The sequence below is a fragment of the Bos indicus x Bos taurus genome, chromosome 3 (assembly GCF_003369695.1).
Source record: "Bos indicus x Bos taurus breed Angus x Brahman F1 hybrid chromosome 3, Bos_hybrid_MaternalHap_v2.0, whole genome shotgun sequence".
NCBI classification, from domain to species: Eukaryota; Metazoa; Chordata; class Mammalia; order Artiodactyla; family Bovidae; genus Bos; species Bos indicus x Bos taurus.
In genome coordinates, this window is record NC_040078.1 from 23,642,121 (window position 1) to 23,667,175 (window position 25,055).

The window sequence follows — 25,055 nt, forward strand, 5'->3', positions numbered from 1 at the left end:
CCTGCCTAGAGAATTCCAAGGACAGAGGAGCCTGGCAGGCTACAGTCCACGGGGTCACAAAGAGTCAGATACAACTGAGCCACTAACACTTTCACTTTTTCACTCTTTCTTGGATTCTATTCCCATATAGGTCATGACAGAGTATTGAATAGAGTTCCCTGTGTTATACGGTAAGACCTTATTAGTTTATTTCACATATAATAGTGTGTGTGTGTCGATCCCAGTCTCGCATTAATCCCTCCCCTGCTTATCCCCTGGTAACTGTGTTTGTTTTCTACATCCTTAGCTCTATTTCCACAAATAAGCTATTCTAGTTAGCGTAAATTTCAAGTTAAATTATATATAAGCCAAAATTACTTTCCTATCCTTCAATAGTGTAATTTTCTTTCATCACAAATTACAGGATATTGCTAAAATGGATTGTAGAGAAAAGACTCTATTTGCAATTAGGGAGAGGTTCTCTTAAATAATTAAAATACAACTTAGACATGTTCTCAATTCATATCTCATTCAGTTCACTTTGGCTGTAGATAAGACTTTTATGGATGGCTATTATTTGTAAACATTGCTGCTGTGTGATTAAAGCAAACGTCATATAATTCCTGAGGCAAGAACATATAAGAACTTCAGAAACTTCCTGGGATCTCTAAGGACACTGAAGAAGGCAGGGGTCTTCAGAGCCTTGAATGCCAACCAGGTAATTAATCCTCCATGCCGTTGAGGGCATAGGGCTTTCTTTGAGTATCTGTTTTTCTTTGCCAGCTTTTAACTGGGCCAGAAAGAACAAGTTATAGTTCAAAACATGTTCATCATGCTTGTGTTGCTGTTTTTTTCATTTAAATTACTTATTTCTTTCCTTGTCTTATAAAGAGCATTGGCTTTGGTCTCAAACAGTGTTGAGTTAAATCCTGGCTCAGCAATCTAGAAGCTGTGAAACTGTAGGATAGATACTTGATCTCCATAAACTTTAGGGTCTTCATGTGCAAAATAAGCTAATGATATCTGGAATGCAGCCCAGTTATGGGGATTAAATTGGATGACACGGGAGCATTCAATGAATGTCAATTTGTTAGGATTCAGTTATAGGTTACAGTGGTGCCCCTTCCTTATCCTGGCGGCACTCTCCCAAGTATGCTTTCTTCAGTCAGCTGGGGTCAGAAAATATTAAATGGTAAACTCCAAAAAAAAAGTCATAAATTATAAATTGTGCCACGCTCTGTTCTGAGCAGCCTGATGAAATCTAGCATGATCCTGCTTATTCCCACCCAGGAGGCAGGTCATCCCTTTGTCCAGCGTACTGCTTCCCTCCACCCCGACCCCCACCACCCCAATTAGCATAGGAAAAACAGCATATATAGGGTTCTGTAATATCTGTGGTTTCAGGGGGTCTTAGAATGTATTTCCTGCAGATAAGTGGGGAGGACTATATTTAAAAAGATGCTGAACCTCCCTTCCCCAGATTGTTGACCTGAGAGCGGAGCTTTTACCATTTGTGTCTTGAAGCAGGTACAGGACAGCCAAAATACCTCTATCACTTTTGGAATGGAGGCTCCTCAGCAGAATCAATTGCAGGTTAATACCATAATTAAAAGAGAGAGAGAGAGAGGTCATCACAGCCACACACTCTTCACTCTTTTGTTTCCCTCCTTATCAACGCTGTGTCAGAGTGTCCATATGGACCTAATCTTTAGATTTTCTGGGAAAGTTTCCATTTCAAACACTCTGTTTCACCATTTATTTCCCTTAAGCAATCTATTATTTGAGAGTTAGAACATGTATGCTGATCATAAAGTATGCTCAAATTAAAATGCAATGAATTACTCATCTTAGTAATTTGGGGGAAAAACCTTTTTCCCAACCCCAGGCTTACACTAAAGTAGTTGCCTAATGGATAAAAAATAGAATAGAGGTAGATATTTTAATCTTATGTGGATGGCAATGGCCAGTTTTTCAAATATAAATTCCAAAAGTTATAAAGGATATGATAACTATGACAATTTTGAAATTTTCAGTAGGCAAAAAAAGTATATTGTAAACAAGAGAAAATACAAACTGGGAAATATTTTTGGTATGATATAAAAGACAACAAATATACAAAGAAAGCCCTCCAGATTCCTGAGGAAAAAGATAAAAAATCCAACAATAAGCTGTGCAAAGCTGTAAACCAAAAATTCATAAAATAAAATTTAAGAGCTAATCATTATATAAAAAGACATCCCACTTTATCAGTGTTTTTAAAATGAAGTTTTTCTTTAATATACCAAAATTAGCAAGAAAAAAAAAATTGACAAATCAGGTGTTCATTAAGGGCTGAGGAAAGCACATTCCTGCCCACTAGTGTTAGAATGAACATACACTACAGCCTGTTCAGAGGGCATTTTTAAAATTCTTTTAAATTTATTTTTAATTGGATTATAATTGCTTTACAATGTTGTCTTGGTTTCTGCTGTACAACAACCTGAATTAGCTGTAAGTATACGTATATCCCCTCCTTCTTGAGCCTCCCTCCTACTCCTCGAGGTTCAGAGGGTATTTTAGCCAAGAATATCAATGTGACAATTTGTGTGTTCTGTGAAATTACAACCCTGTGTATGTGAATTCAGACTTACCAGGTGGTGCTAGCGGGAAAGAACCCACCTGCTAATGCAGGAGATGTAAGAGACAAGAGTTCGATTCCTGGGTCCAGCAGATTCCCCTGGAGGAGGGCATGGTAACCCACTCCGGTTTTCTTGCCTAGAGAATCCCATGGATAGAGGATCCTATGGACAGAGTAGCCTAGCAGGCTACGGTCCATAGGGTTGCAAAGAGTCAGACCCAACCGAAGCAACTTAGGCTCTCACGTACGTGAATTTATACTAAAGACAGAAGCAAAACTTCATAAAAGTTATGAGAGTGGAAGAATGTTTATTACAATCAATCTGTTTCTGAGAGATAAAACCATGTTTCAGAATTATATGACTCTATACAAAATTATGTAAACAACACATGCCTAGAAAAATGTTAATAAGCTCTTCACTCAATTGTTTCTCTGGAAGATTGCTTCGTATTCTCTAGTTTTTCAATGATCTTTTAATAATTTGTGTACTATTTAGTCACAGGAAAAATAAAATTATTTTTTTTAAAGTGTGATATCTCCTAAGTGTAAAGGGAAGAAAGTTAAAGTTAGGAAATCTTGTAGCTGTGTGACAATGAGAAAATGACTTTATACTTCAGGTTTTCTAAATTGTAAAGTGGAGATATTAGATAACATATTCAGTTTTAATTCTAACATTTAAAAACTCACGGTTGGGATTGACTTGATTGACTTAAACTGCTGCTGCTGCTGCTAAGTCGCTTCAGTCGTGTCCAACTCTGTGCGACCCCAGAGACGGCAGCCCACCAGGCTCCCTCGTCCCTGGGATTCTCCAGGCAAGAACACTGGAGTGGGTTGCCATTTCCTTCTCCAGTGTATGAAAGTGAAAAGTGAAAGTGAAGTCGCTCAGTCGTGTCCGACTCCTAGCAACCCCATGGACTGCAGCCTACCAGGCTCCTCCGTCCATGGGATTTTCCAGGCAAGAGTACTGGAGTGGGGTGCTATTGCCTTCTCCGGACTTAAACTATTAAAGCTCAAATACCGCCTCATCTGAGAGAAAGCTTGCTTTGGACGCCCTCTGCTGGTTGTGCTTAGAATAGCAAGGGCGGGCTCTTCAGAGTATACCAAATGCTTTCAGACTTGAAACCATTCAGCCCAGCAGAGTTAGATCTTTGGCATTGGCTTAGAGGCTGACATAAGATAATTTTTCCTAATCTTTATATTTAGCTTGAGATTCCTATTTATCTATTATTGAAGTATGTTGTTGTTCAGTCGCTCAGTCGTGTCTGACTCTTTGCCACCCCATGGACTGAAGCATACCAGGCTGCCCTGTCCATCTCCTGGAGCTTGCTCAAACTCATGTCAGTTGAGTCTGTGATGCCATCCAACCATCTCGTCCTCTGTCGTCCCCTTCTCCTGTCTTCAGTCTTTCCCAGCAGCAGGGTATAATTAATTTATAGTGCTGTTAGTTTCTGGTGTACAACAAAGTGTTTCGGTTATACATGTATACATATGTTCTTTTTAAAATTCTTTTATTACAGAAAAATGGAGTTATTATTATTAGTAAAGTGTAGTTCCCTGTGCTATACAGTAGATGCTTGTTGATTATCTATTTTAAAGATACTCTGTATATATCAATCCCAAACTCTCAATTTACCCTTTCCCCATAACTTTCCCTTTTGGTAACCATAAGTTTGTTTCCCAAGTCTGTGAATCTGTTCCTGTTTTGTAAGTTCCTTTGTTTCATATTTTAGATTCCATGTAAGTGATATCATATGGTATTTATCTTTCTCTTTCTGACTGACTTCACTTAGTATAATAATCTCTAGGTCCATCACACCTTCTTTATCCATTCATCTGTTGATGGACATTTAGGTTGCTTCCATATCTTGTCTGGGGGCTTCCCTGGTGGCTCAACTGGTAAAGCATCCACCTGCAATGCAGGAGACCTGAGTTCGATCCCTGGGTTTGGAAAATCTCCTGGAGAAGGGAAAGGCTACCCACTCCAGTATTCTGGCCTGGAGAATTCCATGAACAGTATAGTTCATGGGGTCACAAGGAGTCACTCAGACATGACTGAGTGACTTTCACTTTCTTCATGTCTTGTCTATTGTAAACAGGGCTGAAATGAACATTGGGGTGCATGTATCTTTTCAAATTCCCTTTGTTGTATAATTTGGGTTTAGCCAGAGAAATATTTTTTCCTTCATTTATGATTTGGGCTTCTTAGGTGGCACAGAGGTAAAGAATCTGTCTGCCAATGCAGGCAATGCAGGAGACACATATTTGATCCCTGGATTAGGAACATCCCCTGGAGGAGGATACGGCAGTCCAGTTCATTATTCTTACCTGAAAAATCCCATTGGCAGTGGAGCCTGGCAGGCTACAGTCCATGGAATCACAAAGAATTGGGAATAGCTGAGCGACTGAGAAGCATGCATTTACTAATACGATTTGGCTTTTATAAATTCCTAGGTCCACTTCACTAGTATAAATGTGTTGAAATTTCAGATCTGGGTGAATCCAGGAGTATCAAGGAAAAACTGACAAAGACTCTGAGATCTGTGCTTCCTGAAGCACTTCTGTCCCTGGGGGAAGAGGAAGATGGCTCTGAAAAGCATGTGGCTGGTTTTTCTGATGAGCTGTGTAATCAGCACTGAAGTCCTGGATGGTGAGTATCAGTCACTAAGCTGGAATTGAGCCCACAGTCAATGTTCTTTGTATGGTTGTAAGCCGTAGTGAAACCATCATCAATCAAATGTAGATTATAATAATTATTTTGCAAATTTATTATGAAGGGTGGAGGTAATGTATTTAAAGTACCTGTACCTGGCAGTCAAGTAATGATAACTATAATTAGAACTACCCAGTGTTTTGTGCATTATTTTCCTATTTAAACATATTGGGGGATTCTAGTTTGCAAAGAACATACAGACTAGTTGGAGAGATGGCTCCAACACACATATAGGCCCAGCATCAAGTATAAAGTCACATGTCAGGACTTCCCTTGTGGTCTAGTGGCTAAGACTCTGTGCTCCCAATGCAGGTGGCCGGGTTCAATCCCTGGTCAGGGAACTAAGATCCCACATGCTGCAACCAAGACCGGGCACAGACAAATAAATAAATTAAAAAAAATAAAATATTTTATAAATAAAATACCAAAGTAACACATCTGTGAGATTGTAAGCAATACCCTAGAATCTACCAGTGGAGAAAGCAGGGGAAGAAAGCTGCATATATGAGCTAAGAATAAGCATCCTGGCTGCTTTGACAGTCTGCAGAGGCCCTGCTGGTGTCGTATGTGGTACAGGGGGTGAAGAAACTCGCCTGAGCAGCACTTCTGTTGAGAAGAGGTCTCTTGAGAGGGCCCGGGGCTGTACATGACCCAGCACTTCTCCCCGCGCGGATACCTAGGCCAGGGGAGAGAGTGACTGGAAGGAGATACAAAGAGAAGCAGGGTTCTTGGGGCCTCATGTTGGTGCTTGTGGCTGAAGTCTACGGGTCCAGCTATCAGCTCTCTCAACCATCTACGGCCATTCAGGACCTGGGGAACTCAACCACTTTCTCTGGAACGTGCTAGCGTGTGAAAGACTGGGAGAGGCTGCCCTCAAGCTCCCCCAGAGGGCCGCATTCCATGGCCATTTCTAATCAACAGCCTGGGTAGCTAGGGCCTTGCTGCTCTGGTCCTGGCTTCCCTGGGGGGGCTTGAAGTGAGGGAGTTGGGATGGACATGTACACACTGCTCTACTGAAAATGGATTAGCAACAAGGACCTACTGTACTGCACAGAGAACTCTGAGCAATGTTATGCATCGGCCTAGATGAGAGGGGAGTTTGGGGGAGAATGGATACACATATATACATATATATACACACACACATATATATATGGCTGAATTCCTTTACTGTTCACCTGAAACTCTCACAATATTGTTCATCGGCTATACTCCAATAGAAAACAAAAACAAAACAAAAAACATCCTAACTAGTTACTATTTTCAAACCATATTACATGGGTATAATGATAATGTGATTATTTTGATAGCTACAATTTATTAAGTAGTTACTATTTTTTGACAATTACTAGACACTCAGTGCTAATCATTGTACATGCGTTATCCCACTTAATCCTCCCAACAACCCTATGATTCAGTGTATAAACAAGAAAACCAAAACTAAAAGAGTTTAAATAATGTTCCCAAGGCCACATTTCTAGTAAGTGGTGGAGCAAAAAGACTATTAGTAGTCCAGGTGGGATGTTACGAGCCAAAACCTCCTGCCACTGCATGTGTATGGATGAGGAGTCTAGGACCAGGAGTGGCGGAATCAGGGTTCTAGGGCTTCTGGGCACTGGCTCCTCTCCCAGATCCCTCCTCATTCCCCAAGAGTGTCTTCAGTAGGTTACTTCACCCCCGAAGAGGTTTTCTTATCTGTCCAGGGGGGATATATACATCCTTATTACTTAGGAAAGCTCTGGTAATTAAACAAGGCAATCTAAATGAATGTACTTGGCTCATAGGGGTTTTTTAATAAATAAATTGAGCCTAATGACTACAATGCTGCAAACTTGGTGGCTCAGACGGTAAAGAATCTGCCTGCAATACGGGAGACCCAGGTTCAATCCCTGGTTTGGGAAGATCGCTTGGAGAAAGGAATGGCAACCCACTGCAGCATTCTTGCCTGGAGAATTCCACGGACAGAGGAGCCTGGTGGGCTACAGTCCATGGGGTTGCAAAGGGTTGGACACGACTGAGGGACTGACCCTTTCACTTTCAATGACTATAATGACTGAGAGCTTCTGTTTAGAGTCAGACCATCTTGGGTGGTCAAATCCTGTCTCTGCCACTTATTTGCTGTAGGACTCCAGGACACGACAACTCTCTGCCTTTGTTTTCTCCTCTGGAACTGAGGTTAGTGACAATCTACTTGCCAGGGTTATTGTGAGGGTGACTGGAATGCCTGGAACAGCGCCTGGGACATAGTGAATGCTCCATGAGGTGTGAGGTGGTGGGAGGCAGAGCGGCAGCCCCAGCAGAGCAGCGCAGTCTGCCCCTCCAGGAGCTCACGCATCTCCGTCAGGGTGCCGCGGCCTTGGCTGTAGTATCGTGAGGTCCGTGGTGAGGTGAGGGGAAAGGAAGGAGAGGAGAGAATGAGGCAGAGAGACAGACAGTCATCGACACACAGAGACTCAGGCACAGAGACCAGCAGAAAGCTAGTGGGAGACAGAGACACCAGGGTGAGTGGGGAGACAGCAAGAGACAAAGAGAAATACACGGGAAGGGTCAGAAAGACACAGAGAGGCTCAGAGGGAGCCGAACAGAGCGACATGGACAGAAACTGAGAAGGACGCTCAAAACAGACACAGGGGCAGGGAGAGAGAGAGCGCACTGGTGGTCCGGCCTTAAGCATGACCCAAGGTGTGCTTTGCCCTGACCCCTCTAGGTCCTCCAGTGTGCCACTGGGAGCTCTGCTCTTACTACCTGGATTCAGGAAAAAAGAAAGTGCCTGGTGGCGGAGAATCTGTGCTTACACATCTGCCCACAGGATGCCGAGCAGAGTCACTTCAGAGTTCGAAAGAGAAATCAGGGAGAACTGAACGAGGAGCACCTGGTGTGAAGCAAGGGGCCTTTATCCTCAGACTGGAGTCAGAGACGTGGACTCTTCCCTTCCACCTCTTTCAGAATCTTTTCACCAGTGTTCAATTGAAAAGCATGCTTCATAATCTCTCTCCAGACTGTTCCTTACTGAAATTCAAGCCTTTTCATTTGGAGTGGTAATCGGTGGTCAGCCTTCTCCTTAAGAAGATCAATTTTTACTCTAAGAGTCAAGGATGTCTTTTACTTTCTTTCCCCCTGATAAAATAACCAAGGCATCCCAACCCTCTAATGATTTTCATTGCCATATTTCCAATTTCTTGTTTTTTTATAAAAGCCAAAGTTGAGAGGTTTGGTGGCAGGAACACAGATTCGTAAGTTAGAGAACTGAATCTGAAAAGTGGCTTTTCCACCTCCCTGTGTGATCTTAGACGGGTGGCCACCCGGTCTGTTTCCTCGACTCCCTAAGATACATATGTAGTACAAATAAACCCCTCAGCATAGTGCCTGGTGGCAAGGAAGCACTCTGCACATGGAAGCTGGTGATAATGCAACAGGAGTAGCAGCAGTGGCATAAAGGTGTTCTTTTTATTTAACATCAAATGCTGATGCTCGTATTCCTGAAGGTAGGAGAAGGTAAGGTATTTAAGCATATGAGCTTCTATGTTGCTTGTTCCTGATTCGTTTGAGGTACCCCTTTGTTAGCCAGTTTGACTGCTTGTTGCTTAGAAAGGAAAGGTGCTTGACTCAGAAAAGCTGGCAGTCTAGGGAGAAGCTGAACTTGTGTCCAGAGGCCAACTCCAAAGATTCTGCTCAGCCTTGACAATTTTTAAAGGGGAGAAAGACAGAAGAGCCTTAATGAATTATTGATGCAGGAAATTGGATTCTGCACCATTCCACACTGTGTGCAGACTGGTTGAATTTTCCAATGTCATCTTGCCTGCAGGATTGAGAAGAGGACTATTAAGGATAGAGCCTCTTGATGAGTGTGAAAGAGGAGAGTGAAAAACCTGGCTTAAAACTCAACATTGAAAAAACTAAGATCATGGCATCCAGCCCCCTCGCTTCATGACAAATAGATGGGGAAAAAGTGGAAACAGTGGCAGATTTTATTTTCTTGGGCTCCAAAATCACTGTAGACGGTGACTGTAGCCATGAAATTAAATATTCTTGCTCCTTGGAAGAAAAGCTAAGAAAACCTAGACAGCATATGAAAAAGCAGGGACATCACTTTGTCGACAAAGGTCTATATGGTCTAAGCTATGGTTTTTCCAGTAGTCACATATGGATGTGAGGGTTGGACCATAAAGAAGGATAAGCACTGAAGAACTGATGCTTTCCAACTGTGGTGCTGGAGAAGACTCTAGAGAGTCTCTTGGACTGCAAGGAGATCAAACCAGTTAATCCTAAAGGAAATCAACCCTGAATATTCATTGAAATGACTGATGCTGAAGCTGAAGCTCCAATACTTTTCATCCTCATTTGAAAAGACTCTGATGCTGGGAAAGACTGAAGGCAAGAGGAGAAGGGGACAACAGAGGATGAGATGGTTGGATGGCATCAGCGATTTGATGGACATAGTATGAGCAAGCTCCAGGAGATGGTAAAGGACAGGGATGCCTGGTGTGCTGCAGTCCATGGGGTCACAGAGAGTCAGACATGAGTTAGTGACTGAACAACAACGACATCTTTTAACTGCTGAATTCTTCATTTTTATTTCTTTTTATCTAGAAAAACAATCAGCAGTTTAGACAAGGTGTAGTATGCGTTCAGGAGAGCATAAGTCAGGAGTCAGGTTAAATTGCCTAGTGATTTAATGCCTATAATTAGGCTTTTTCAAGGTTAAACAGAGGACTTCCTAGGTGGTGCTAGTGGTGAAGAAGCTGCCTGCCAATGCAGGAAACATAAGAGATGTGGGTTCAATTCCTGGGTCAGGAAGATCCCCTGGAGGAAGGCATGGCAATCCACTCCAGTATTCTTGCCTGGAGAATCCCATGGACAGAGGAGCCTGGTGAGCTACAGTCCATAGAGTCCCAAAGAGAGTCAGACATGACTAAAGTGACTTAGCACACAAGCAAGGTTAAAGGCAAGCAAAATGGGCAAACAGGAAAGGGTAAAAGAGACACTTTCACACTGAAACTTTTCTTGCTGTGCCTCCACTCGGTTAGTCATTGTCCATCATTCACAGGTACAAAGCAGAGCACAAGCAAAGGATCTACGTCAACCATGAGCGTCATGTTCCAAGCTGCAGCTGGGGCCGCTGCACAGGAAGCTGTGTTTCACTAGGGCCATAAGACCAGGCTATGAATACCCTTGAATGCCCAACTGAGTGGAGAGCTTATCTGAAAGCAACAGGAGATTTGTAGGAGAGGAGATTTGTAGGCAAGGAATGAAGTAGAACAGGGCTTCCCTGGTGGCTCAGCAGTAAAGAATCTGCCTGCAGTGCAGGATACAGGGGTTTGATCCCTGGATTGGGAAGATCCCCTGGATCAGGGAATAGCAACCCACCCCAGTATTCTTGCCTGGAGAATTCCATGGACAGAGGAGGCTGGCAGACCTCAGTCGATGGGGTCTCAAAGAGTTGGACATGACTGAGGGGCTAACACACACAATGACGTAGAACAGAAGCGTAAGGCAGGCAAGTGACAGCGGCGTCATCTGCCCGAGGAGAGAGGAGAGGCTATTTGACCACAGCAGTGCAGGGACACGCGCTGGGGGTGGAAAAACTCCTGCACGTGTCCACAGCATTACCGAGCAGCCACATTGGCACAAAGTCCAGACTTACTAGCTCAGCATCCCCTTCATTACCTGGGTCCTCTGCATTTCCAGCAGTTTCAGTGCCATGGTCCATTCATCAGTCCACTAGCTGAAAGAGTTTGTGCTTCTCTCTGAATCATGGTTTCCCTGGCTTCTGGGCCCTGACTCTCTCCTTCTGTTTTCTATAGTGGTTGCCTGACAGATCCTCTACATGTATGGCAAACCTAAGTGCTTGCTCTTCCTGCTGCCATTTCTCTGCTCACCCACCCCCTTAGCCTAAAATGTTCCCCTCCCCTGCCTACTGACTTACAGCCCCTCATTCTCAAGTTTCTGCCAAGTTGCCATCTAACCAGTTGTGCATTCCCCTAGATTAAAAAAAAGAAAAACCCACTTTCTCCCTATAATGCCTTAAACTACCAATTGATGCCCCTCATCCACTCTTGTGATCTCTTGAATTACATCTGTTTGATCTTGTTACCAGCGTGGGGATTCTACCAGTTGCTGAGGATGTTTATTCCAATTACGTATTCCATTATTGAGGAGATTAGCACAGGGATGGGCTTGGAGGACCACTAGGTCCATGGAACATAGTCCTGAGCTAAAACATCATTGATTGCTCGACCTCCATAAACCCCTACTCGACTGGAAGACCTCAGTGACGTCTGGGGTCTCCTGAAATTGGTGTCAGTTCAGAGCCAGTGTCCGGTATCCTCAAAGATCTGGTGATCTCCTTTTCCCCAGTGCTGAACTACCCTGGTAAAAGACCACAGCCCCCTCTGGAGATCCTAGGAGAAAGGTGAACAGTATAAAGATGTGGCAGCTGAGAGAGAGCCTTCCTCCAGGGCGCTCAGCTCTCCTCCTTCAAGGTGACCTGGGTCTTAAACTGGCTAAGGTGTTGAACTGCTTTTTCTTTCCTTTGTAACTTGTATTTGCTTTTGTTTGTGCACAGCCACTATAGTGAGACCTAGCTGTGCTACCGGCTGGTTTTACCATGGGCCATATTGCTATGGATACTTCCGGAAGCTGAGAAACTGGTCCGAGGCTGAGGTAAGAAATCTGGCTCATGCTCAGAGAGGTGTCTCTAGAGCAAGGGAACATTCGAAGCTCCAGGTATCATTCAACTCAGAGCCAAGGGTCCTTCCCTGGTGTTCCGAGAAGTCACCTGGCAGGTGAAGTGGAGAGAAGAGGGTTACCTCTTCAATTCCTCTAATGCTGTAAGCATCGATGGAGCACATCGAGGGGCAAAAGGTGGAAGTAGTGACATATTTCCTTTTGGGGGGCTCTGAAATCACTGCAGTGGTGACTGCAGCCATGAAATCAGAAGACATTTGCTTCTTAAGCAGGAAAACTATGACAAACCTAGACAGTGTGTTGGAAAGCAGAGACATTACTCTGCCAATAAAGGTCCATATAATCAAGGCTATGTTCTTCCCAGTGGTCATGTACAGTTGTGGTTGTGAGAGTTGGACCATAAAGAAGATGGAGCACCGAAGAATTGATGCCTTCGAACTGTGATGCTGGAGAAGACTCCTGAGAGTCCCCTGGACAGCAAAGAGATCAAACCAGTCAATCTTAAGGGAAATCAACCCTGAATACTCATTGGAAAGACTGATGCTGAAGCTGAAACTCCAGTATTTTGGTCATTTGATGCGAACAGCGGACTCATTGAAAAAGTCCCTGATGCTGGGAAAGATTGAGGGCAGGAGGAGAAGAGGGCATCAGAGGATGAAATGACTGGATGGCATCACTGATGCAGTGGACATGAACTTGGGCAAACTTTGGGAGATGGTGAGGGACAGGGAGGCCTGGCGTGCTGCAGTCCATGGGGTCGCAAACAGTTGGACACGACTGGGTGACTGAACAACGACAAATCAATGGAGGGCATGCTACAGGCCCAGACCCTGGGGTTGCTGCAAAGGCATTAGAATGAACCAGAGACAGCCTCCCCTCGGAGAGTCCGTTATCAGGGAGAAAGACAGAAGCACATTAAGCCAAAGAGGATGAGATGAGGAACTTACAGAAAGAACAACTTGAATTGCTGTACAAGATTTACCAGCCTCAGAGCCACCTGACAGAGAGTGAAGCATTCCGAACACATGGAAGGCCTTAGTGACCCCACAGCTCAACAAACGCATTGGTTTTATTTCACTGAGGCTTTCCTAAGAATTACCCACCTAGCCAGTCAGAGTAAGTTACCTCGGAATGTGAGGAGTCAGGGCTGCTGTGTCTCTGAATTGTGGTTGTTTTACTGGAGTGACCGACTGGGGAGACCAGTGGGGATATGGGGTACAATCTGGGCCCACAGTGGCCTCAGACATTTGTACTGCCTGTCCCCAGAGAGCCCAACGCTAATTCTACCAAAACAAAGAGGAAGATATCCGGGGAGCTTTGGAATAATATGTGTGCTCAGTCACTTAAGTCATGTCCGACTCTTTGCGACCCCATGGACTGTAACCGGCAGGCTCATATGTCCATGGGATTCTCCAGGCAATAACACTAGAGTGGGTTGCCCTGCCCTTCTCCAGGGGATCTTCCCAACCCAAGGATTGACCTGCGTCTGCTGTGTCTCCTAAATTGCAGGCAGATTCTTTACCCACTGAGCCACCTGGGAAGTCCAAGTCTATATTGGAATAATATAGGTGTGCGTTTAAATCACGCTTTGCCAGGCATTAGTTAGAGCTATACCTCGCTTTACCAGTTTTCTTCTGTAACATGGGGATATTGCTTTCATTCCATGGGGTTGTTGGGGTTGTTGCAAAAAACCTCTGGCACATGGTAGATGCTCAGTTCAGATTTTCAAGGCAAAAACAATCCATAAGATTGCTACCAAGCCTTAGCAGAGTTAACCACTCCTGAACCAGAGTGCAGAGAAGGTGTCAGGAAGGACTGGAGAAATTGACCCCACAGTGCTGTGCTTCTTGATTCCTAGTTGCTATCTTAGTTCACAAAACTCCTGGAGGCAATGGAGCTGGCATGAAAATGACAGGTAAACCCAATCGCAGAAGCAGAGCCCTGGGTTCTAGCCATGTGAACTTACAGGGAAAATATCACTTAAACCAACTGAGCCTGTTTGCTCTTCTGTCCCAGCAATCTTTGTGATTGGTACACTCCCTAAACGTGGACTGGGAATCCAGCATCTACACCTCACAAATTTGAAAGGCAAATGAAATTATGGATGTAAAAACATTTGGGTTTTGTAAAGTGGCTGGCACTTAGTGTGAGGACTGCTAAGTCACTTCAGTCGTGTCCACCTCTTTGCGACCCTATGGACTGTAGCCCACCAGGCTCCTCTGTCCATGGGATTCTCCAGGCAAGAATACTAGAGTGAGTTGCCGTGCCCTCCTCCAGGACTAAATTATCATGAAACAGTAACCACATCTAATACTGAGCAAGTTCAAAGGCAAGCATTAGAGTAGCAACCACAGTCAAACCATGCTTTTATTAAATTAAGTTTTATCATGTAGGCAGATCCCGTAACAAAGCCCAGGAGAGCATAAAGTATGTGTCTCTGTCTGTCTGTAAAGTGTGTGTATATAAAATGATTTTTTCAGTTGGGCAGTAAGTTTCTAGTTAGAGAATGGCACATTTTACAATCCGTGGTCTCAGACTTATTGAAGTGTATTACTATAATACATCATTATGACAGTTCCATCCTCGTAACAACTCCCTTGTGTAGCCATAATTATGTCCTCCATTTTACAGACGAGGAAGAGAGGTACAGAGACTTGTCAAGGTCACATGCACAAATGAGAGGCGAGTCCAGGACCCCAGGTACTTCTCCTGGCCCTAAAGCTCGTGACCTGGCCTCGAAGAGACCTCACACCTGTGACATTGTGCTTTCTCCCATGATGACAGGAAGTCTTCTGTCCTGAGAGGCGGCGGGGGCTGTGTGTGCATGTTGCATGGTGAGCTAGGGTTCTGAGGTGAAGGCTGTCCTTTTCTTTCTTTTTTTTTTTTTTCTAATTTTTCTTGAAATACAGGTGATTTACAGTATCCCAGTAGTTTCAGGTGTACAGCAAAGTGATTCAGGTATACATACACCTCTATCAATATATTCTTTTTTAGATTCTCTTCCCTTATAGGTCTTTACAAGATGTTGAGTGGAGTTCCCTGTGCTATACAGTAGATCCTTGTTGTTTATCTGTTTCACATATTATAGTATGTATATTTTAATCCCAACCTTCGAATTTATCGCTCGCCCTCTGACTCCTTTGGTAACCAGAAGTTTGTTTTTTATGACTATGAGTCTGTTTCTGTTTTGTAAATAAGTTCATTTGCATCATTTTTTAGATTCCACAAAGAAGCGATATCATTTGTCTTTGTCTGACTTACTTCACTTAGTATGATAGTCTCTAGGTCCTTCCATGTTGCCACAAATGTTATTATTTCATTATTCTTTGTGGCCGAGTAATAGACTCTCGGAGAAGGCAATGGCACCCCACTCCAGTACTTTTGCCTGGAAAATCCCATGGATGGAGGAGCTGGTGGGCTGCAGTCCATGGGGTCGCTAAGAGTCGGACATGACTGAGCGACTTCACTGTCACTTTTCACTTTCATGCATTGGAGAAGGAAATGGCAACCTACTCCAATGTTCTTGCCTGGAGAATCCGGGGGATCGGGGAGCCTGGTGGGCTGCCGACTGTGGGGTTGCACAGAGTCGGACACGACTGAAGTGACTTAGCAGCAATAGACTCTGATGCTGGGAGGGATTGGGGGCAGGAGGAGAAGGGGACGACAGAGGATGAGATGGCTGGATGGCATCACTGACTCGATGGATGTGAGTTTGGGTGAACTCCGGGAGTTGGTGATGGACAGGGAGGCCTGGCGTGCTGCGATTCATGGGGTCGAAAAGAGTCGGACACAGCTGAGTGACTGAACTGAACTCAACTGAATAGTCCATTATTACTCAGCCCATAATGGACTATTACTCAACCATAAAAAAGATATACCATATCTTCTTCATCCATTTGTCTGTAGATGGACATTTAGGTTGTGGGCTATGTTTTTAAACCTCATATCTCCTCCTTGCCCTCAGCTCGAGTGTCAGTCATATGGAAACGGAGCCCATTTGGCATCTGTCCTGAATTTAAAGGAAGCCAGCACCATAGCAAAGTACATACATGCCTATCAAAGAAACAAGCCGGTGTGGATTGGCCTGCATGACCCACAGAAGGTAACCTCAGACCTGGCGCACTCATGGCCCCGTGGGAAAAGCAGATAGACAGCTCCTGTCTGGGAAACGGGCCCGGGCCCACTGGCAAAGGCACACACAGCAGGTCTTCAGTCACCTGCCTCCACCTGATAGAGGCCACGGCGTCCAGGTTAGGGACAAAGCAATGTCCTCCACTTACAGACCCCCATTTAGAGCCCTCTCAAACCTTTTCAAACACAAAAGTACCAGCTCCCCAGAGCCTTTCAAAAGAGGTTTCTGTAAGTATATAGCGGTATATACATATACAAATAAACACAGACACACACACAGAGTCTCATTGTGAGATCCCGCTTAATTAAATTCCAATTAGATCTTGAGTTAAAGGGGAGAGCTTTCAGTTAAGCTTTTCACCAGATGCGGTCATGTGTCTTATGCCCTCCTTAACTTTCTTCACTGGTCTTTCATTTTGCCCCTCTCAGTACCTCTTTGTAAGAAATGACATGTGAGGTTGCTGAAGTCTCTGTGTGGGACCTGCAATTTATAGATTCTTTGTGGAGCTTCTATGTTAACCAAAAAAAGCACAAAGAATACAAGGAGAAAAATCCTAGACTTTGTGTTTCTTGATAAACTTTGCTATAGATGTTACAAATGATTTATACAATTAATTTTATATTGTTACTATTCACACTGCTATCAACCAGAGCTCTCTCATTCAAAGATAAGATAAATATTTACATCTATTTCTATCTGATTTTTATTTATTTTTTTAATTGAAGGAATTTCTACCAGATTTTTTTAAATTTAATTTTTTACCTTCATGACTGCGGCTAGTAAACTGCCTAATGAATTGTACAATGAATGTATCAAAGAAATACAAATTAGAATAACAATATAATTTGACTTAGATTACTAGATGTTTGCTTTGTCTTAATGAATAGTATTTTTAAGATAAGGAGAAATTTCCCAGTAAATGAGGGTATAAATTCCTACAATGGAACTGTTTTTGAAAAGCAGTTTGGAAATGCACTTGAATATCCTTGAAATATGCATGCCCCTTGGTCATTAATTCTACTTTTGGGATTCTAGTTTTAAAAAATAATTTTAAGTGCAGAAACAGCTTTACAAATAAAATTGTTCATAGCGGTATTCTTTGCAGTAATTGTAAATTGGAAACAACATGACCATCAATCAATAGGAGAATCAGCAAGGTAAATTGTGGTACCTTCTTACCATTAAAAAATGTTTGGAAAGCAAAATACTACAAAATTGAATATATATGTTTTAAAGGCTACCACATTTTTCAGTACTAAAAATATTGTGATAGATAAAAATGGTTACACCATAAGTAAATATGGTAAAATATTAGTAATGTTGTCTTCCTGAAGGTTAAATGGAGTGCTTTTCTATTTTCCCTTCACACATTTCTGTGCTTTCCCAAGTTTTACAGTGAACGCTGTGTTTAAGTGGGCTGTAGTGACCATCTGGGCCGTGAGCAGGTGGGGAGGCTAACGTGTACGTGTCTCCCATCTCCTGTCGTTTGCAGAAGCATCATTGGCAGTGGGTCGATGGAGCCGTGTATATTTACAGATCCTTGTCTGACAAGTCCGTGGGTGAGAACAAGTACTGTGCTGTGATGAATGCCAAGACCAGTAAGTTCTACCACATCTCTTCCTGAATCCCAGCTCCTTCTCTTTCCTGTTAAGAGCGAAGCTGGACATTGACTCCCCTCTGCACCATTTCACACCCACAACTCTACAGGACAGAGGCCTTGTCCCAGACATTACTCACTGACCATTTGTGACCATTTCACAATCTTTGCCATATCAGTGTACCAGCCGTTCAGTTATCAATATTTTCTTTTACTCCAATCACTTTTTTCTTTTTTAAAAATTTTTCAGTAACTCATTTTAACTGAAGTATAGTTGATTAACAATGTTGTGTTAATTACTGCTATACAGCAAATGATTACATTCACTTTTTTTTACATTCTTTTTTTTATGTTTTTTTTATCATAGTAAAAGTCACATAATAGAAAACAGACTATTTTAACCACGTTTAACTGTATAGCTCAGTGGCACTAAGGACATTCACACTGTTGTGCAACTCTCACCATCCTCCATCTCCCAAATTTTTCACCTCTTTAAGCTGAAACTCTGTCCCCATTAAACACTAAATCCCCCTTCCCTCTCCCCACATCCCTATCCCCACCCCCATCCCTGGCATCTACCAATGACCTTTCTGACTCTGTGAGTTTGACTATTCTAGGTATCTCGTGTAAGTGGAATCAAATAGTGTTGGTCTGCACCCACTGTATATTGGAATGCATTGTTAAGATTAACTTAATAGATGGCCTGTGAGCAGACTGACCCCTCTTTTTTCCCCCTGTGCCACGCAGTAGCTTCTCATTGTTATCTATTTTAAACACAGTAGTGTGTACATGTCAATCCCAGTCTCCCAATCCATCCCCTCCCCTTTTCCCCTCTAGGTGTCCATCTGTTTGTTCTCTACATCTGTGTCTCTGTTTATCTTAAAATTCTGTGCTATACCATGAGGGGGAAATATGTCATATTTGGAGAAACCCAGACTACAGGGAGCAAATATGTGTGACTGCTTTCGGGCTTCTTTATAGTCAGGGTTCCCCATAAGCCCTGGAAACCTTACTTTGCCTGCATTCTTTGCTCATGTTCTCTGAGTTTCATCCCAGAACATAGTGCCCAGAACCTCGGCTGCAGGCTGGACACCGTCACTGCAGCCTCTTCAGTTCTCTTGCCTGCCTTCAAGCTTTGCTTTTTATGCTAATATGTTAGGGTTTTCAGCCTTACTACAAATGCCGTTTGGGGTGGGTAATGATTTGTTGTGGGAGCTGCCCTGTGCATTGTAGGGTGAACATTCCCTAGTCACTAACCAGCAGATACCAGCAGCATACACACACACACACACACACACACAAATACACACAGGTTGTAACAACCAAAAATGTCTGCAGACTTTGCTAAATGTCCCTTGAAAGTGTTAGTTGCTCAGTCATGTCCAACTCTTTGCAACCCCATTAACTGTAGCCTGACAGGCTCCTCTGTCCTTGGAATTTGCCAGGCAAGATTACTGGAGTGGGTAGCTGTTCCCTTCTCCAGGGGATCTTCCTGACCCAGGGATCGAACCCACATCTCCTGCATTGGCAGGCAGATTCTTTACCGTCTGAGCCGCGAGGAAAGCCCTAAATATCCCCTGGAGGGAGAAAATCACTCCTATATGAGAACCATGGCTAATAAGTGACATGGAAAGGAAACAGAATGTCAGAGATGTAAAAGATGCTTGATCTGAAAGAGAACATCCCAGTGTGTTTAAAAGGCCTTTGTAGTGTCACCAGGATTCCCCCACTAGCCAGGGGGTGAGCCTGGGAAGGGCCAGGACTGAGGACTCAGGTACTGGGGCTCAGGTGGAAAGGGATGTGGAACAGGTTTACTATTGTCTGAAGAATAAAGGTTATATGCAAAAACTTTCTGACAGCAAAGTGATGAACATGTGGAGACAAACTCTGAGGTGAGCACTAAGCAAACCTTCGGAGATAAGGGGGTCATATCACAGACCGAGGAGGCACTTCCCACAGTCTCGAAGGGACTACAGCTGCTGTTTAAAGAATAAGTCATCTCTGATGGAAGGAATACACCAAGACCAATATGTAGAAGCTACCAAAATGTAAATTTCTACTCAAGTCAAGGAAAATATTCTCAACAATCAGCATGGTCCAAAAATATAATGAACTACCCTAGAAAGTAGTGAGAAACCAATCAGTAGAGTTAACCAAGCAAAAGTGGACATTGTGGTTGATATTGGGGCTTCCCTGGTGGTTTAATGGTAAAGAACCTGCCTGCCAATGCAGGAGACATGGGTTCGATCCCTGGGTTGGGAAAATCCCCAAGAGGAGGAAATGGCAACCCACTCCAGTATTCTTGCCTGGGAAATCCCACGGACAGAAGGAGCCTGGAGGGCTAAGTCAGACACAACTTAGCAGCTGAGCACACACGCATGGGGTTGTTATTGCAGCTGCAGCATTAAAGAAGAGAAAGGCAAATATTGTGTGTTAATGCATATACGTGAAATCTAGAAAGGTGTACTGATGATCCTATATGCAGGGTGGCGAAGGAGACACAGACACAAAGAATAGGCTTTTGGACTCAGTGGGGGAGGGAGAGGATGTGATGATTTGAGAGAATAGCATTGAACCAACCACATGCTTTACCATATGTAAAATAGATAAGCAGTGCGAGTTTGATGCATGAAGCAAGGCTCTCAAAGTCGGTGCTCTGGGACAACCTAGAGGATAGGGTGGGGAGACAGGTGGAAGAAGCGTTCAGGATGGGGGTGCTGCATGTATGCCTATGGCTGATTCATATTCATATATAGCAAAAACCATCACGATATTGTAATCATCCTCCAATTAAAATAAATAATTAAATTTTTTAAAAAAGCATTAAAAGAGGCTTGCAGCACATGAGAGTCAGCTAAGGGATGTTTTAAAATTTTTTAGAATTTCAAGGATCGCTTCAGACTGACAGCATCAGAATCCCTAGGGCTGGATGCCAGACCAAGCTCCAGGGGAGCAGGGGACCATGGCCTCCCAAGGTCCCTCCCGTGATTCTAAGGTCTCAATCGGATGGAGCTCTGAAACAAAATCCTCACACTGTCAGTCTGTGTCCACATCAGCAAAGTTCCCAACAATGAAATGTCCTGTGTGGGAACCAGAAGCCAGTCGTCCACCTGAGAACACCAGGCCACAGGACACTTCTCTTCCCGTTCACTCAGCCCAGCTCTCCACTCTCAGGATACAGGCTCTCGGGGCAGAAAAGCTCAAGGAAGGAAGCAAGGATTAGAAACTGGTGAAGGTAGAATTCAAAAGTGTGTTCCCCTCAGCCCTGTCAATGTAACTTTATATTTATATAACAGATTTAGCTTCACCAACTCAGGGGCTATATAGTTTGTTTAAGACTCACAAGGTATAATATTAGTGTCCCCAATTAGAGACACACACTCCATGTGTGTGCTTCTCTGTGTGACTGAACTTGTTCCTTTTTTCTGTTTAAAAAGACCAGGACCCTTTGGAAAATTGTATTTCACAGTGCTTCCTGAGTTACCTACTGGTTCACCATGAGATATTGAGTAATGATAACTAGGGTTCTACAACCGAAAAATAAATTTCATATTTAATATAGTTTAGGTCAAGGGCCTGGGTTCTGCATTCTGAATGCCTGGGGTAGGAGTCTAGTTCCTTCACTTAGCTGTGTGACCTTGACCAGATTCCTTACTTCTCTGTGCCTCAGACGCCACTCTGTATAGAGGGAAAAATAATACTAATCATCGTGGTGGTAGTGGTGGTTTCGTCATTAACTCTGGCTCCCAAGGACTATATCCCACCAGGCTTCTCTGTCCCTGGGATTCTCCAGGCAAGAATGCTGGAGTGGGTTGCCATTTCCTTCTTCAGGGGATCTTCCCTAGCCAGGGATCAAACCCGGGTCTCCTGCATTGCAGACGGATTCTTTACCAGCTGAGCCACCAGGGAAGCCCCAATATATGTCAGATGCTTATCACTGTGCAGACTTGGCTTGTGGCTTTCATGGCCTGGAAGGGAGGCAAGTATGGTCTCCTACACCCCTCCCTGAACCTGCCCCTCTTTCATGGAGGAATGAGGGAGAAGAGACACTTTCCTAAGTTCGTGCCCACTGGGGAGCTTGCTGCGTTCCCCATGGTCGTTTGAAGCTCGTGCCATGCTCTCTTTGCCCCACACTTTGGCAATGCCCAGAATGTTTGCGTCTCCATCTCATTTACACTCTGTGGCCCAGCTCTGGGCCCTTTGGCTGAGGGAGTGGTCAGGACCTATCTCCTCTTCCTCCTGAAAACCAGGCACCTCACCTTGGTTTGCCTGGCTGTACCTCCATGCCCCCCCTCCCAGGCTCTTATCCCATCAACTTGACACACCCTGGTGCCAGTGCCAGAGCCAGATCTACAAGTCAAAGCCAGGCAGACAGCCAACTGGGGAGCAACCCATCGCTCAGTGGTAGACACACCAGATTGGCAAGCCATTCTGTGGAGCTTATTTTTTGGAAGAAAAAAAATTGAACCTCTCCTCAAAAATGCTTCAAAGTCCCGTGGACAGAGAAGCCTGATGAGCTACAGTCCATGGGGTTGCAAAAGAGTCGGCCACGACTTAGCCATAAAACAACAACAAAATGTCAAGCCCTGCCTTCCTCAAAAGCAATGCTGGTATGGAGCATCTGAAATTGTGTATGATGTTTAAATTATTTTTCTTTTAGCTTGTCTTGGAGTTCTCCAGAGAAACAAAAGAAAGAGAAGGTAGAGTGAGACAGACAGACAGAGCATGTAGGATAGAGAAATTTATTTTAAGGAATCAGCTCATGGAGCTGTGAAAGTGAAAGTCATTCAGTCATGTCCGACTCTTTGTGACCCCATGGATTATACAGTCCATGGAATTCTCCAGGCCAGAACACTGGAGTGCATAGCTGTTCCCTTCCAGGGGATCTTCTCAACCCAGGGATTGAACCCAGGTCTCTCACATTGCAGGTGGATTCTTTACCAACTGAGCCACCAGGGAAGCCCTCATGCAATTGTGGGGGCTGGCAAATCTGAGGTTCACAGCACAGGTCAGCAGGCTGGATGTTCCTGCAAGTTGATGTTGTAGACTTGAGGCTGAGAGTAGTCTGAATTCCTTCCTCTGGGGACCTCAGTCTTTTCTCTTAAGGCCTTCATTGATTAGATGATTACCAAGTTTTGGAGGGTAATCTCTATGCAAAGTCTACTGATTTAAATGCAAATGAAAGTGAAAGTTGCTCAGTCATGTCCAACTCTTTCGACCCCATGGACTGTACAGTCCATGGAATTCTCCAGGCCACAATACTGGAGTGGGTGGCCTTTAAATCACATCTAAATAGAAAAATACCTGCACAGCAAAATGTAGACTGGTGTTTGACCTAACAACTGGGCTCTACATCCTAGTCAGTTCAGTTCAGTTCAGTCTCTCAGTTGTATCTGACTCTTTGTGACCCCATGGACTTCAGCACGCCAGGCCTCCCTGTCCATCACCAACTCCCGGAGTTTACTCAAACTCATGTCCATTAAGTCGGTGATGCCATCCAACCATCTCATCCTCTGTTTTCCCCTTCTCCTCCCACCTTCAATCTTTCCCAGCATCAAGGTCATTTCAAATGAGTCAGCTCTTTGCATCAGGTGGCCAAAGTACTGGAGTTTCAGCTTCAGCATCAGTCCTTCCAATGAATATTCAGGACTGATTTACTTTAGGATGGACTGGTTGGATCTCCTTGCAGTCCGAGGGACTCTCAAGAGTCTTCTCTAACACCACAGTTCAAAAGCATCAACTCTTTGGTGCTCAGCTCTCTTTACAGTCCAACTCTCACATCCATACATGACTACTAGAAAAACCATAGCTTTGACTATTGACATCCTAGTCAAGCTGCCACAAACTTTTGTACCCTATCCATGGGTTCAAGCAAACACCCAGATAATGCTGATAAACTCACACAGCAAGTGGGTGGATTTAAATATCTGTTTATTTTCTTGCAGATTTTTTAACTTGGACCAGCAAAGAATGCGATGAGCGCCAACACTTCCTGTGCAAGTACCGACCCTAGAGCAAGAATCCAGATCCTGCCAACCCTGGCTCAAGGCCCTTTCTTCTTCCTTCTCTGCCATGCTGCCTATCTGATCATTGTCTCGAAGAGTAAACATAGCAACTAAGACTGATGAAGCCCTTATTCCACTGACATTTTAAACTCAGAGGCAGGGATGTCAACATCGGTATGACAGTGTCTTCTAGCTCTAAATATTCACCCCACAATCCCTTTCCACAGTACTCTCTTTTCCTCCTCCCCACCTCCACTATCTTTAGCAGATGAGGGGTGTCTCTCCCACTGATGAAAGAGCCAGGTCTTTGGCCATCAGGGATAAAGGTTTGATGGCAAGAGAAGAAATTCAGGAAAAAGCCTCTTGCCCGTTTCAGCTTCTGCATTCCTCTACCCTCTCTCTATTGCTCTCACCCACCTCCTTAGCCATCTGCCTATTTTTCCATTTGTCATGGGAACATTTCCATTTGTCAGGAAAGTCTCTGCTAGGCAGATATAGACCATAAAATTTCAGGACCATTTTTAAATGAATGGTTGTATGCAGAGAAGTTTGTTCCGTTCCAGTTCAGTAGCGATGAGAGTGAAAAGGTGAAATAAGACTCAGAAAACACACCCAAGTGTTTCTTCATTTCCTTCCTCCTAGTATTTGCTTTCCACCTCCTTAGCATAATTCCTCCCCAGCTGCAGCCGTGGTTAGATAGAGGAGAGATGGAGGTGGCACACTTGGCCAACCTCTAAGCATGAGTGAGTGGGTGGGAGGTTGTTTCAATGTAAGCCCTGCAGCTTGTGAGGGGAGCTGACAGTCCAAGCAGGTGCAGGGGACTGATCTGGCTGGCCAGGCTGACCTGGTCTTGGGTGCTCTTGTCTTTCTGGGTGCTGACAACTCATGTCTTGCTCAAATCTCGTTGCCTTGTGAGGTTTGGGGTGGTGGCTCCAATGCCGAGGAGGTAATTTTTTCCCTCCCTAGGTCAGGAATCTACTTGGCAATGTGAAAACGAAACAATACAGACTCGACAGTTACATAAAAAGCGACTTTGGTGTGATCCCATGCCTGTTTCTTAGCAACAAACATGATCAGAGAGGAAACGACATGTGGCTTGGCCATGCAGTTAGGCTGTGTGGCCACTTGTTTCATCCACACTGCACTGCTGAGCAGTGAACACAAAATTTTACATCCCAACCTGAGGATGCTCCCTATCACCTAAATAGGCTAAGTCCATCTGCCAAGCATGGACTGAAAGAATAGAGAGGAAATGAAACAGAGCATTAGCCCGACCCACCTCTCCCTGCTCTCCTTCCTTTCTTCGCCCTTTCTTCCATTGCAACCTT

At 44.1% G+C, this 25,055-nt stretch overlaps 1 protein-coding gene across 1 annotated transcript; it reads left to right on the forward strand.

Moving 5' to 3' along the window:
* Positions 1-130: 130 nt before the first annotated feature.
* REG4 (regenerating family member 4) lies at positions 131-24,758 on the forward strand. Its single transcript, XM_027535584.1, has 7 exons — positions 131-170; positions 515-697; positions 5,084-5,243; positions 11,872-11,969; positions 15,958-16,095; positions 17,618-17,723; positions 23,668-24,758. Exons 3-7 carry the CDS (start codon positions 5,177-5,179, stop codon positions 23,733-23,735), a joined length of 477 nt encoding a protein of 158 aa, XP_027391385.1. The 5' UTR covers positions 131-170; positions 515-697; positions 5,084-5,176; the 3' UTR covers positions 23,736-24,758.
* Positions 24,759-25,055: the final 297 nt, after the last annotated feature.

Excerpts from the sequence above, each read along its gene's own strand:
- REG4 (XM_027535584.1), top strand. The coding sequence starts at position 5,177 with ATGGCTCTGAAAAGCATGTGGCTGGTTTTTCTGATGAGCTGTGTAATC. Across the intron at positions 16,096-17,617 it reads GCCTGCATGACCCACAGAAG|AAGCATCATTGGCAGTGGGT; the intron begins GTAACCTCAGAC and ends TGTCGTTTGCAG. Across the intron at positions 17,724-23,667 it reads TGTGATGAATGCCAAGACCA|ATTTTTTAACTTGGACCAGC; the intron begins GTAAGTTCTACC and ends ATTTTCTTGCAG.